The sequence below is a fragment of the Peromyscus eremicus genome, chromosome 10 (genome assembly GCF_949786415.1).
Source record: "Peromyscus eremicus chromosome 10, PerEre_H2_v1, whole genome shotgun sequence".
NCBI classification, from domain to species: domain Eukaryota; kingdom Metazoa; phylum Chordata; class Mammalia; order Rodentia; family Cricetidae; genus Peromyscus; species Peromyscus eremicus.
The window spans coordinates 47713123-47726449 of record NC_081426.1 but is presented as its reverse complement, the minus strand read 5'-3'; the positions used below and the strand labels follow the sequence as shown (position 1 = coordinate 47726449).

Here is a 13327-nt window from a genome sequence, read left to right as displayed (position 1 = left end):
ACTCCCCATGGGAGGCCTTACCTTTTTGGAGGAGGGGGTAGGGGGTGGGCTGGGGGTAAGGCTTGGGGAGAGCTGGAGAAGGGATGAGAGGGGGATCTGTGGTTGGTATGTAAAATGAATAAAAAATTTCTTAATAAATATAAGTTTAAAAAAAACTAATAAAGAATGGGGGAAAGAAAGCATGAATTTGAACATGTTCATAAGAAGCCATCTGTTACTCAGTGTAGAGATTTGGTGGTGTGGTAATCACAGGTAGAAATATGAATGGGAGCTCATGTCGAGAGCAGGATCAGAGCTAAGGAGAGCACTTCTGGAGGCTGATGCAGATGGTTTTGATTCAGTAAAAGCTGCACTAGAGTGCTTCAAAATCCAGCAGCAGGGACTACGTAACTCTGAAGATGCTTGGGATTGGCCTCAATCTGGTCACACAAAGAAATCAGTATCTAAAATGATGCTGCTCTACAACGTTGCATCTGAGTCTATAGTGGATGTGGTCTTCTAGAGGCTCCTTAGAGTTTCTAAGACTTGTAGAAAACCCAATCTTAGGACGAAGATGAACTCCTGAAACAGTCTGAAGTCCACTGGACCTTAATTCATTCACAATCAGCTTACATCTACTCAGATATCTCTGAAGGATGGTGTCTTTCAGCAGACTTGCCCATAACAGCTGGTGGCGGAAACAGCTTTTAATCAGTACTATGCGCTATGCTTTGGACAACTTACCTCATGGCTGTGAAATGGTTTGCTGGAATTCAGTAAGTGTCAGCTCATTTGAGAAGCCATACTAATGAGAGAGCTAAAACTAACTTGTCCTTGGTCCTATGGTAGCCCCATAGCCAGTCTCTTGATGTCTTTGACAAAGGAGCACCACTGAATTATCTTTATTAAAGCTATGGAATACATACGTGTTCTCTCCATGAGTCTCCAGCTCCTCAACAGTCACTATATATTTCTAGCATATAAGGATTTTTGTCTCATCTCCTCCTATTACATATTAGGTTCCTTTACAGCAAGAACCTGTAATATCAGTGTTCACGTTTGGGGCTTCTCACAACACGTGGTACAAGGTAAACTACTAAATATTAGTTGAAGGAATTAAGAATACCCTGGGGGCTAAGGAGATGGTTTGTTGGGTAGAATGTTTGCTGTGCAAGCATGAATTTGAGTTCAGACTCCCAGCATCCATGTAAAAAGTCAGAAGCAGCAGTGCAAGCCTGTAATTCCAGTGCTGGGGAGCCAGAGACAGCAGACTCCTGGGGCTCACTGAGCAGCCAAACTGCTGAATATGGAAACTCAGTTCAGTGAGAGAGCCTGTCTCAAAAAATAAGGTAGAGTGTGATGGATGAAGATACCTGGTATTCCTTCATAATTTCTGCCTCCTACAGGCATGCACACACATGCTGTGCACATGAAGGAGTACACACATGCACAGACATGTACTAAGGAGGAGGAGATGTCACCGTTGCCTGCATATTCTTGTTTATCTGTAACACTGTGGGGAAATCCATCTCAGCTATAGAAACAAAGTTAAGATTCTAAACAGAAGATCAGTAAGACTAAAACTTGAACCTAGTTTTTCTTCCACTTACTTTTAAAATAATAATATATCTACATTAAAAGAAAACTTAGCTTTATTGTTAAACAAAACACAATAGCTATGTTTGAAGGATTCATTGTAAAAGATTTAGAAAAACACTAGATCCTTAAGAACTTAATGAGCAAAAAATGAACAAGCAACTCGCTAAGGTGAAAAATACAGGCTAACAAAACAGTAAAAACTGTCTGATCTCTCTAGACATTCTTTTCCTATGAAGTTAGTGAAGCCTTAACAAAACAGCAATTCAGAAATGAATGAAGTAAAGGGGTACTCACACTCAGTATTTTGGGGAGAGGATGTGAACATGGCTCTAAGGCCTTGAAGTTACCCCCAAAGTACATGTGAGACAAACATACATATGCATATGTATGTAGGTGTGCACTAAAATTATTTTCACATTTTGTTATACACTCCCTTAAAACACACTATAAGAAATCTGTATGAGAATTTACACAGTATTCTTTAGACATTAAGAGCAGTGCTCTCTACCAGTAACCACATGTCCTAAACAACCTATTAAGGTCTGGGCTGTCTGGCCATTGGGAAAAGAGAGAGATGACAATGATGACGACGACGACGACGACGATGACGCAGCTATTGTATAGGTTGGTATAAAGATTAAATTAGAATATGTACCATGGTTTAAAACAGTGCCTGGTATAGAGTACTCAACAAGTGTTAAATGCTATTACTCCACATGTAATAAATTTGTTAGCAGTCTAATGTTTAATGAGATTGTTTTAAATGATTACATATTATATAATGTTGAATAACAGACTAGTATTTTAAATATGTATTATAATGTTAAATGACAGAATGTTTTAAAAGACTGTAGTAAATTAGATAGTAACTAAATTGTTATTTGTAAATAATTTTTAGGGTTGGAGAAATGCTTGTGCCAAAAGTGAAAAGGCATGATATAAAAATGATCTCAATTATGTAAAATACATAATAACTATTTTGAAAAATACCTAGCAGAAGGCACCTCAGAGAGCAAACGCTGTTCAGATAGCAGAATTTGACCTGTGTGCTGTTGTCTTTTCTTCATACTTCTCTACCAGGAATCTTTCTCTTGTCTGGTAAGGAAGAACCAGACAAGCACCATAACTTTGAAAGGCTAGAGTAGGGCGACAAATGTATGTAACACTTACAGAAATGCCCAACAGTTTATGTGTGATGTAGCACAGAAATGACTGTGGCTTCCCAAAACTCCAATCTTTTCTGTTGAATTTCCAAATACTGTTATTAGTGCAAATAATATCTCATGCAACAGTGACTATCCCTTGGTTGGATCTGTTTATAAACGTGTAATCTGCACAATGTACTCCTTGTCTAAAACCACCCACATACTATCAGGCCAGCCTCTCCTAGTCTCTACCTGGTTCTGACCTAAAATGTCCTATCAGCAATCTTGCAGGCCAAGCTGCCTACCAGCACACTCCACACTCTAGTAGCTTTGACCTTTTCTATCCACCAAACCACAAAGCTCTTATCTCTGTTGCAATTATCAAAGAGAATGCCTCCTGTCCAACCATGGGAACGACAAAGCATCCCATTCACTCTGAGGGCTTCCAGAATTTTCTAATTCTTTTTTGTTTTTTGTTTTTTTGGTTTTTTTTTTTTTGGTTTTTCGAGACAGGGTTTCTCTGTGTAGTTTTGCGCCTTTTCTGGAACTCACTTGGTAGCCCAGGCTGGCCTCGAACTCGCAGAGATCCGCCTGGCTCTGCCTCCTGAGTGCTGGGATTAAAGGCATGCGCCACCACCGCCCGGCAGAATTTTCTAATTCTTTATGCACAACTGTTTCCCTTTCTGTAGAGCTCCAGAGCTGCTTCTGAACTCCATCTTTCATATCATCTTACCTTATCTGCACAAAGAATCTTCACTTCAGACAGCCAACTTCCGTTCCTAGGAGTTGATCTGTAACCATGTAATCATCAGCCTTTGTGGATACCATTTAAGACCTTGACAATTTTAACAACAGGACCAAGGCAAATAATCACAACTCATGGAAGATCATGAAATTCAGCTTCTTCTTCTTTTTTTTTTTTTTTGGTTTTTCGAGACAGGGTTTCTCTGTGTAGCTTTGCGCCTTTCCTGGAACTCACTTTGGAGACCAGGCTGGCCTCGAACTCACAGAGATCCACCTGGCTCTGCCTCCCGAGTGCTGGGACTAAAGGCATGCGCCACCACCGCCCGGCAAAATTCAGCTTCTTAAGAAAGCACTCCTGTTAAGCAAATCTCAAAAGAACTTCTCACTTTTCTATCAGCATCCCCACATATACAGCACTGAGTTAGACATTATGTACATTAGCCAGTACTAAAAATAAAATCTAGTTAACATGTATCAGATTTCCCCTAACCACTCATCCTCATCGCATTTCCAGATAATTCTGACTGAGGTTCTAAGAGCTGAGTAAGAGTAAACTAAAAATGTTCATGTACTGCTGTTTTATGTGACACTGCTCTCAGACTAGCCTATCATCTAACCAATTCCAAAATTTACAAACTGATACAACGCAATCTAAATGCACCATAAATTTATATTTGTTAATCTTGGTATTAGAACATTTAAACATTTCAAACTACATAAAAATATGACAAACAATATAAAACAAAGAAATCTGTTGACAACTTAGTTCCAAAACATCACTATTTCTTATACTGCACTTAAGCAACAGGACAGCTTACATAGCTCTTCAGAAAACAGTGTTTTTAGTGGAGTGTTATCAACAAAAATCAGCACAATCCCACACAATAATGTCTCCAATTTATTATCTTTTCCACAGTACAAATTTTTCAAACCATAAATCCTTTGCATTTATTCAAAGTCTGTAAACAAGTGCCTGATTCCCCACCCCCATCTCAGTTTAAGCATGTGAATGTTTTAAGTCCTTCCATCAAGTTTTAACTCTTCATGTGTATAAGGAATCAAGAGCCTTCTCTCTTTACATTATTTATATTTTATCATACAGCCTGCAGTGCAGTAAATCACAGTGAAAGCCCTGGGAAAACAAAACATGATCTTTACAGCAGGACTTGAAACTTTATAATAAATGCATTTGAAGAAGCGTCCCATAATAAAAGTGTGGGTTTTCATTTCCAGAAAGCAAGTCAATTAGAAACTCTAGTTTCTACTTAAAAACCCATTTGGATCTAAAAGTGAAAACAGTCCCCTATCCACAGTCATTTTATAAACTCTATACAGTTTTACTTGCAGAGATTTTTTTGTTTCCAGTCTGGAAAACAGTAGTGCAATTAGTTTTACTTCTTTTAAGTTATTTAGTCCATGATGGAAACAGCTCTGTGGAAAGATAAGAAGATATTCTGGTAAACAAGAAATTTTTGCAAGCCCATGCTGGCTTACAGTCCATTAAAGCTTGTAAGTCCATAGCGGCTTTCAACAGAATGCTGTGTATACATCACTAACATCAATGCAGAAATAAATAGGCGGAAATAACTGTAAACTGTCTCCTCTCGATGACTCTTCAGTAATGGCGGCCTTGATAAATTGATGGCGTAGTCTGTTAAATCATCAGACAGTAGACAGTTGCCCTTAAGGACATTTCCACTATGGCATCAACTCTGGAAAGCCCCAATGGAGTTACATTCCTAAAATAAAAATAAAAACGGAGTGGAGGGTGGGAGATAAAGTTCACAGATGCCACTTGAACGGAATTCCATCAAGTCGCTGAGTCACTTAGACTTCTTCTTGAAAAGACTTTTGATTTTTGATGGCTTTTTGCTTTTCTCGCCATTATGACAAAGGTCATGTGGGATGCTGCTTATTCTGGAAACATTCGAGGCTTCCGGAACTGGCTTGCTGTCATTGCCAGCTGAGGAACATGATGTGTGTCGAGGTTTAGGCACCGGGATGCCACTAGAAAGTTGGTTCATGCTACAGGATTTCTCCAAGATGCCATTGTACACTTTGCTGGCAGGACTGAAGATCATGCTCTTGGTTTCTGTCAGGCCCAAACACTCAGGGGAGCCCCGGGAGACATCTGCTGTCACTGGCGAATCCCCCCTGGAAGAATCCTCCAGGGAAAGCTCATCTCTTGATATCTTTCGAGAAGACAATGTTTGGTATATCTCAAGGCTTGAAGGAGGAGACTGTTTCCTTCCAATGGAAGAGTTCAAGGAGTCACACTCTGAAGCTGTGTCCTGTACTTCCCTGAATGAGACAGACAAAGGTAAAACTTTTAGATCTATATGTTAAGAGTACCAGCAAACATTGTAATCAAATCAAGCTTCATTCATTATTTACCCAATTATAAAAGGAGATATGCTGTAATTATATATAGAGAGAGATAAAATTTGAAAATTCTTCTTGTATTATACCCTATTATCTCCTAGTGCGCGTGCGTATACGTGCCGTGTGTGTGTGTGTGTGTGTGTGTGTGTGTGTGTGTGTGTGTGTGTGTGTCTGTGTGTGTCTGTGTGTGTGTCTGTGTGTGTGTGTGTATACATGTGCGCATGCACTCACCCACACGCAAGAGAGACTATATATGTATTTGTGTGGATATCTGCATGTGTGCATGTGTAGGCTACAGATCAACACTGAGTATCTTCTTTGATTGCTATCCATGTTATTTTGTTGAGACAGGGTCTCTCAACAAATCTGGAACTCATAAATTCAGGTAGGTTAACTGGCTAATAAGGTAGAGATCGGTTTGTCCCCATCCCCACCCCTGCTGGAGGCAAAACAAGTGTGGCAGTACCTGGCTTTTACACAGCTTCCAGGGATCCCAGCTCAGCTTCTCATGCTCATTTAGTAGGCAATGCATTGTCTGAACCTCTCCGTAGCCCAAAACTTGTTTAGTTTTGAAGATAAATTATAACCATCGAACACTATAATTTAATTAAGTTATGCCTTCTTTAACGCTCATGGAAATGAAAATATCTGAATTTTGAGTTTTCTTAAGCCCTGCTGACTTTTGCTTCCTTCAACACTTTTTCTTTCTGAATCACAGAACTGCCAGTATATGTTTGAAAGATGGAATTTTAATGTGTAGTTAGTTACTTTTAGTGTTTAGTTGTGACCTTGATGAAACATGGCTTTCTGAGGAAGCAAAATATGAACACTGCACTAAAGTAAAACCTCTATCAAGTTTGGTGGAGACAATGTGCTAAGGCACAATGGAATGGAGAGGAGATAAAAGGCAAACATGATGCTATTGTTCAAGAACGGACATTCAAGAGGCAGGCGGATCTCTGTGAGTTCAAGGCCAGCCTGGTCTACAGAGTGAGTTCCAGGAAAGGCGCAAAGCTACACAGAGAAACCCTGTCTCGAAAAACAAAAAAACAAAAAAAAAAAAAAAAAAAAAAAAGAACGGACATTCAGTAAGTTTTTACAGAAGAATTTCTTTGTGACTAGCACTCCTCACTTTGTCTACAGTGGAAAAAGAGGTAAATAAAACAGAACCCTAAAGCCCCTAACAGTCACCATTGAGACTAGCAGCCTCCTCTGAAACATCACAAAGCCACGGCCTTGCCCACCACCATCTCTCTTGCAGAACCACCACAAACGTGCCCTACGTGACTCCACAGCTTCCTCATCAGCCTCTCTGCCTCTATCCCAGTGTCTCCCTTTGAGCAACTTTTCTCCACAGCCACTGAGGTGACCCGAAAAGCTCAATCACCACATGTCACTTACTTGCTCACAACTTTCTACTGTGCTCCCTCAGACAGAATTCAAAGGCCCTACACATCTATTTGGTCCTTGGCTCTCTCTTCAACCACACTCCCTCCCTCCCTCCCTCCCTCCGCTACAGAACACCCTTCCTGTTCCTTCAACACACCAATCCCAGACCTCCTCAGGACTCTGCAACCAGCTTCCTCTGCTGGAATCTAATCCTCCCGCTGCTCTGTGACTGGCTTCTTCTCGTCCTTTAGGTAACTACTATCCACCCAGAGACGCCTTCCCAACCATCCTATATAAAATGACATTTCCTCCGCTTTCATTTACCTTTGTTTATCATCTAGCATGGCCTAGTAGCAAAAATGGTATTTTCTATTAACGTCAAAGGAAAAAACTTCCTATTAAGACTAGGAGATCTTATTAACCACTGTATTCTTTGTGCTGTAATTCATGACAACCGCACAGTAAGATTAATAAATATATACAGAATGAAAAGTGAATGAAACCCCGAGGAACAGCAACCATTTCTAATTGGTTTCTGCGTGCACTCAGCACAACTTCATTAAAGAGTTCTTTAAAAATGAAAGCTAAAATCAAGGTAAAATTGGATGAAGGAAGTCAGGAAAAAAAAAAGGACTAAAGACAGAGCAGCAAAGTAAAACTTCACAGGATAATGATCTCCCAGCTGGAGCTAGCCCAGGGTGTCTTACTTGGTAGCTCAAGGTATCAAGTACACAAGACATAGCAAGAACTAAACTCATATTTATAGAATTAATCTCTTACAGTGAATGGTCTATGACTACTATCATTTTTCACATTATTTACACTCACTAATTTCTGACAGTTATTTCAAATTAATATATTTTAGATACACATTAGATTGCTGAACTTATTTACTCACATATTTTGTTTTATTCATACTATATATGTAAAGCCTTCCTTAAATGTGTTCTACTATATTTACTTATGGTATATGTGTGTATTTATATGTCTGTGTGTACATTTATTTACGCTATATGTATGTGTGTAAGTCCCTTGGCTCAAATGTGGAGGTCAGAGGACAGCTTACAGGAATTGGCTCTTTATCTACAACGTGGGTGGGTCCTGGGAAGCGAGCCAAGGTAATCAGGCTAGGCAGCAAGTGCCTTTACCTACTGAACTACCTTGCTAACCCAAAAGACTGTCTTCACACAAGCTTCCATAAGAAGCATTATCTCCTGGCCTCATTAAGTGTGCAATATGAAAAGATTACCAAGCTCAGGAGACATGGCTCCTCCCTCCTCCTCTAGTCCTGTTGTTAATCAGCTGTCAACTTCACAAAAATGATCTCATTTCTCTAGTCTCAATTTTCTTATATGCCAAAGTAAGAGACTTTGATTTGTCTTTAATGTTGCATCTACTTCTACCATTCCAATTAAAAAACAAGCAATGATCAAATATATTGTTTCTTCCATGTAACTGATCAGATCTGCACCCCAGGTACTACACAAATGAAAATTACTCTATTTTTTAAAATGCACATTCTTTGTGGCACATATTTCCTTTGGAACTGAACTTAATCATATATACCATTTACATTAATTTTGTATCATTTTCCCCGTGGTCACATGTAACTAACACATACAGGTTTTATAAGAATATATGTGTTTAGAAAGAGAACGAAGAAGACTCCCTGGGTGAGGGCTAGCTGAGGGTACATGTGTACAATGGGTAGAACACAGAAGGCTGGCCTCCCAGCATGGGTGAGGGCTAGCTGAGGGTACATGTGTACACTGGGTAGAACACAGAAGGCTGGCCTCCCAGCATGGGTGAGGGCTAGCTGAGGGTACATGTGTACACTGGGTAGAACACAGAAGGCTGGCTCCCAGCATGGGTGAGGGCTAGCTGAGGGTACATGTGTACACTGGGTAGAACACAGAAGGCTGGCTCCCAGCATGGGTGAGGGCTAGCTGAGGGTACATGTGTACACTGGGTAGAACACAGAAGGCTGGCTCCCAGCAGACAGCCAGTTTGAGGAAAGCTGTACAGGTGCTAAAGTCAAATTCCTCCCATACTCATGAGGCAGCTGTGCAGTTCTGCCATGCTATGTGAAACAAGAACATTTCCATGACAGAAAGGTGCGGTGGGACAGGGCAGCTCTGGCGGCCCTACTACTTTCCAGAAGCCACAGAAAAATGATGTGAGAGTAAAGTCTCTTGTTCAAGACTGCGATTATACTACAAAGACACAAAAAATGCTAATCATAACAGGCTTCCTGAGGAAAGGTGCATCCAATTCTCTACTTGCAATGAGACTGCAAACCCTGATTATTTCCTTAGGAACAAGCCTCAGAGATCACCTGCTAATTAAAACCTCACTTTCACTAGGCAGAGCAATGATTACTGGTGACAAGTGATCTGATGGTAATGTCACCAGAGTCATGTGACTGACAGCTGTGAGGAACCACCATGAGCAGTGCTGATAACTAAGGGCAGTTTTCCTGTCACAAACACCACTCTGCTTGAGGAGAGGAAGACAGTTTAGAAGTGAGCTCCCCACAGCAACAGGTCTCACAGTGCGCTGGCGCCCTCAAGACAGAATGGAATGCATGCAGCTATACTCACTGTGGCAAAGAAATTAAGTCATGAATTTAATTTAATTTTATCATTCTCTCCATTAAGCTCCCAACATCTTCTTGAGCCCTGGGCATATAACACTGGCTATGTGCTAGCAAGCAACAAATTATTTTGAAATTTCAGTCATACTGATGTCTCTTTATGTGGAGGCTACTCAAGTCCAAGATGTTCTATTTTACACCCACATTTTCACCTGACAAGTTTGCTGTGGATATCATTCTGTATAAATAAAACACTGATTGGCCAGTGGCCAGGTAGGAAGTATAGGCGGGACTAACAGAGAGGAGAATGGAGAGAACAGGAAGGGGGGGGGGGGGGATGGACATGACATGGGGACAGACAAGGGACACTGCCAGCCGCCGCCATGACAAGCAGCATGTGAAGATGCCAGTAATAAGTCATGAGCCACGTGGCAAGGTATAGATTAATAGAAAGGGGTTAATTTAAGATATAAGAACAGTTAGCAAGAAGCCTGCTACGGCCATACAGTTTGTAAGCAATATAAGTCTCTGTGTTTACTTGGTTGGGTCTGAGCGGCTGTGGGACTGGCGGGTAACAGAGATTTGTCCTGACTGTGGGCCAGGCAGGAAAACTCTAGCTACACAAGTTTATGGTTGGAGACTACTCAATGCACTTGTTACCATCTATGCAGTTACACCTCCCAAAGCTCCGACAGCCCAGTGGCAACAGAGCTCTCCACTGGATTCTGAATTCCACAGGTCTCCTAGTGGTCCAAAGAGGAAACACAAATGCTGATGAGAAGGGATCTGCAAATGCTACGGCCCCAAACTCACTGATATTCATAAAGATTATTGTTCAGCCAAGCCGATCAGCAAAGGCAGGAAATACAGAAGGCAGGTCTCTGCTATCAGCACTAAAGATTAGGTCACCCGACAAGGAACAGTGGGGTGGCCTTTAGAAACTGAAAGCAACCAGACCCCATGCTTGATTTTAGCCTCTGATACCCTGAGCAGGAAACCTAGTCAGCCCAGACTTGCACTTCAGATGTACAGACCTGAGTGTCCATAAACAGTGTCACATGAAGCCACTGAGTCTGTGAAAGCTTGTTGTGTGACCACAGAATACACTGCAGCACTGTACTATACCCACTTAGCCCCGTACTCTGCAGTTATTGACAGCCAATACCATTGTTTTTCAGCAGTGAAGTAGATGGCCTCCTCGTCCTCTTCATTCCGATACAGAGCAGGGCAACTTGACACAGACAGAATGTCTGGATCTGGGGAAGGTAGTGAGTGCTGGGGATGCTGGGGATGGTGAGGATGCCGAGGGTGGGCTACCAGAGGAGCATGTGGAGGAAGCTGAGCTCGCTGGGACTGTGGGGAGGATGGCACAATGCTTCGACGAGAGCGGCATAAACTACTGCTCCTGGCTAAAGACCCAGCAGGTTTAGGCACAGTTCCTGAAAAACACAAGCCAACAGAAACTCTCATAACCACCAACGTCCCTCGTCCCTTAACGGTCTTCTTACAAATATGTACACAAGAACTGATGTAGTAAAATATCAGATTTAATGTTTATTCAGGTAACTATATAATAACTGCCATTCTCTACCACCTATGAAAAATTAAACAGCAATAATTACAAATGTAATAAAAATGATAACAGAGGTAAAACTAAAATAAAATGCACATAAATGTAGTTTTACTGTAAAAATCTAACATTACTAAAAACAAAGACAAAACTTTATTTAAAATAACATTTTAATTTGAAGTCAATATAGCATATTTATAAGGAGTGATAAACTATTTATGAACACTATATTGAAGCAGAAGAAAGAATAGAATAGAATAAAGTATCAATGGATAGTCTTTGACATGTCACCACATGTTTGACCTTTAAGAAGGTTTAAATAGACTGTACAGACAGTCTCTTAGCTAAAACCAAAGCTTGCTTCCTGAACACAGATCCTCATGGACTAAGTCTCTGTCTTAGATCTCCCTGTGTTTACCACCTGCCTCAAGCTAGACCGATGCATGTGGAACAATTGCTCAAGCTAGATCGATGCATGTGGAACAATTGGACTCATCCTCAGTTTCTTTTCCTGCACTCAAGCTGGCTCTTGGTGCATGCTGCATTCCTCAGTGCCACAGCACCAGGACAAGAGGTGCTGGCAAACCTTATTCCTGCACCCTTTATAAACTGGGTCCTTTCTGAAGTTCACGCTATTAGACAACACGAATCCTCAGACTGCACGTCAGTGCTTTCTCCCCAGCAGTCTCTCGCTCTAGCCAAACCATGCACTCATCATCAATGAGTAATTTCACTTCTAAGACTCATCTGACCCTTGACCAACCAAGAGTTTTGACTTCTCCTTTGCCTTCCTGTCTATTCTGATGTCTTGACTTGCCAATCACAATATGATGAAACCACCGAACAAGAAATGAAACAATTCTCTTAGTATCAGAAATCATTGATTACCTAAACAGAAACTCTAACAATTTGAGTAAGGACAAACTTCTCACCAACAACTTCAAAACAGTCTGGAGAAAATAAGGAATCAAATTGAACTACACCTGTTATCTAGTTAAACTATTATTTTCCAGTAAAGGTGAAAACAGACACTTTCTGCCGAAGACAGAATTTCTCACTTTTAATTTGTTTAACAAAATACTAACCAACACTATGCTTTCAGTAAAGAACAAAAAGGAGGAAAGAAAAGTAAAACATAACAATAAACATAGAAGTATAATTAAATAATGGCTAAAATTATACCAAAAGTGACGGACGGTTATATGTGGCAGAACACATCAGAAAGCACCAGAGAATACTAATACACAAATGAAGAGTCACTACAGTTCAAGTTATCTGGAGCACCCTAGCTGTCGAGAATGAGAGAAGAGGGAAGGGAAGAGGAAGGGAAGAAGAGTGCGAAAACAAACCTTACTTAAGAGCCCTGGGATAAAACAGATCAACAAGCAGGTTAAATATCTACATTAAATATCCCCAAACATAAAGGAAATAATACCACATAATCCCCAAACTTACTTTGGGAGGAGGAGGAGTAATTCTATTCTCTATTCTTCTACTCACAATAAAGATATCAATTAACAGTTCTGGGGTTTCTTCACTTAGAATTCAGATAGCATTATTCATGTATGAGAATCTTTTACTTTGTTCTTTACATACAACAAGCATGCTTCCTGTTTATTATTTCAAACATAACTAACACATAATGTAGACCACCAAAGAGGTATCTAAATGAAGCCCCTTCATCATACCTTAGACACTATTCTTATGGCTGACAGCCTTTGTTTTACAAGGTCCAGAACTTAGAGGCTCTTGTAGCAAAGCAGAATGGAGTAACACTGTGTGGCCACTAGGTGGAGGCACAGCTCTCCAATCCTATGAGCAATCAGTTTAATTCCTAAAACTTCCTATTAAATTTCAAACCAGCTCTTGTACTTTTTCATATTTATAAGTATTAATATCTATGTATAATACATTATTTAAAACATA

The 13327-nt window shown here is 40.5% G+C and overlaps 1 protein-coding gene across 2 annotated transcripts in view; it reads right to left on the bottom strand.

Annotated features, from left to right (window-relative positions):
- Nucleotides 1–4134: 4134 nt before the first annotated feature.
- Stim2 (stromal interaction molecule 2) overlaps nt 4135–13327 on the bottom strand; it is a 133646-nt gene continuing 124453 nt past the window's right edge. For both annotated transcript variants that reach the window (XM_059275879.1, XM_059275880.1), the window contains 2 exons: nt 10997–11270; nt 4135–5768 (listed from right to left, as the gene is read on the bottom strand). In XM_059275879.1, the coding sequence (XP_059131862.1) occupies nt 5291–5768; nt 10997–11270 (752 nt within the window). In that variant the 3' untranslated portion in view covers nt 4135–5290. The remainder of the gene's footprint in view (nt 5769–10996; nt 11271–13327) is intronic.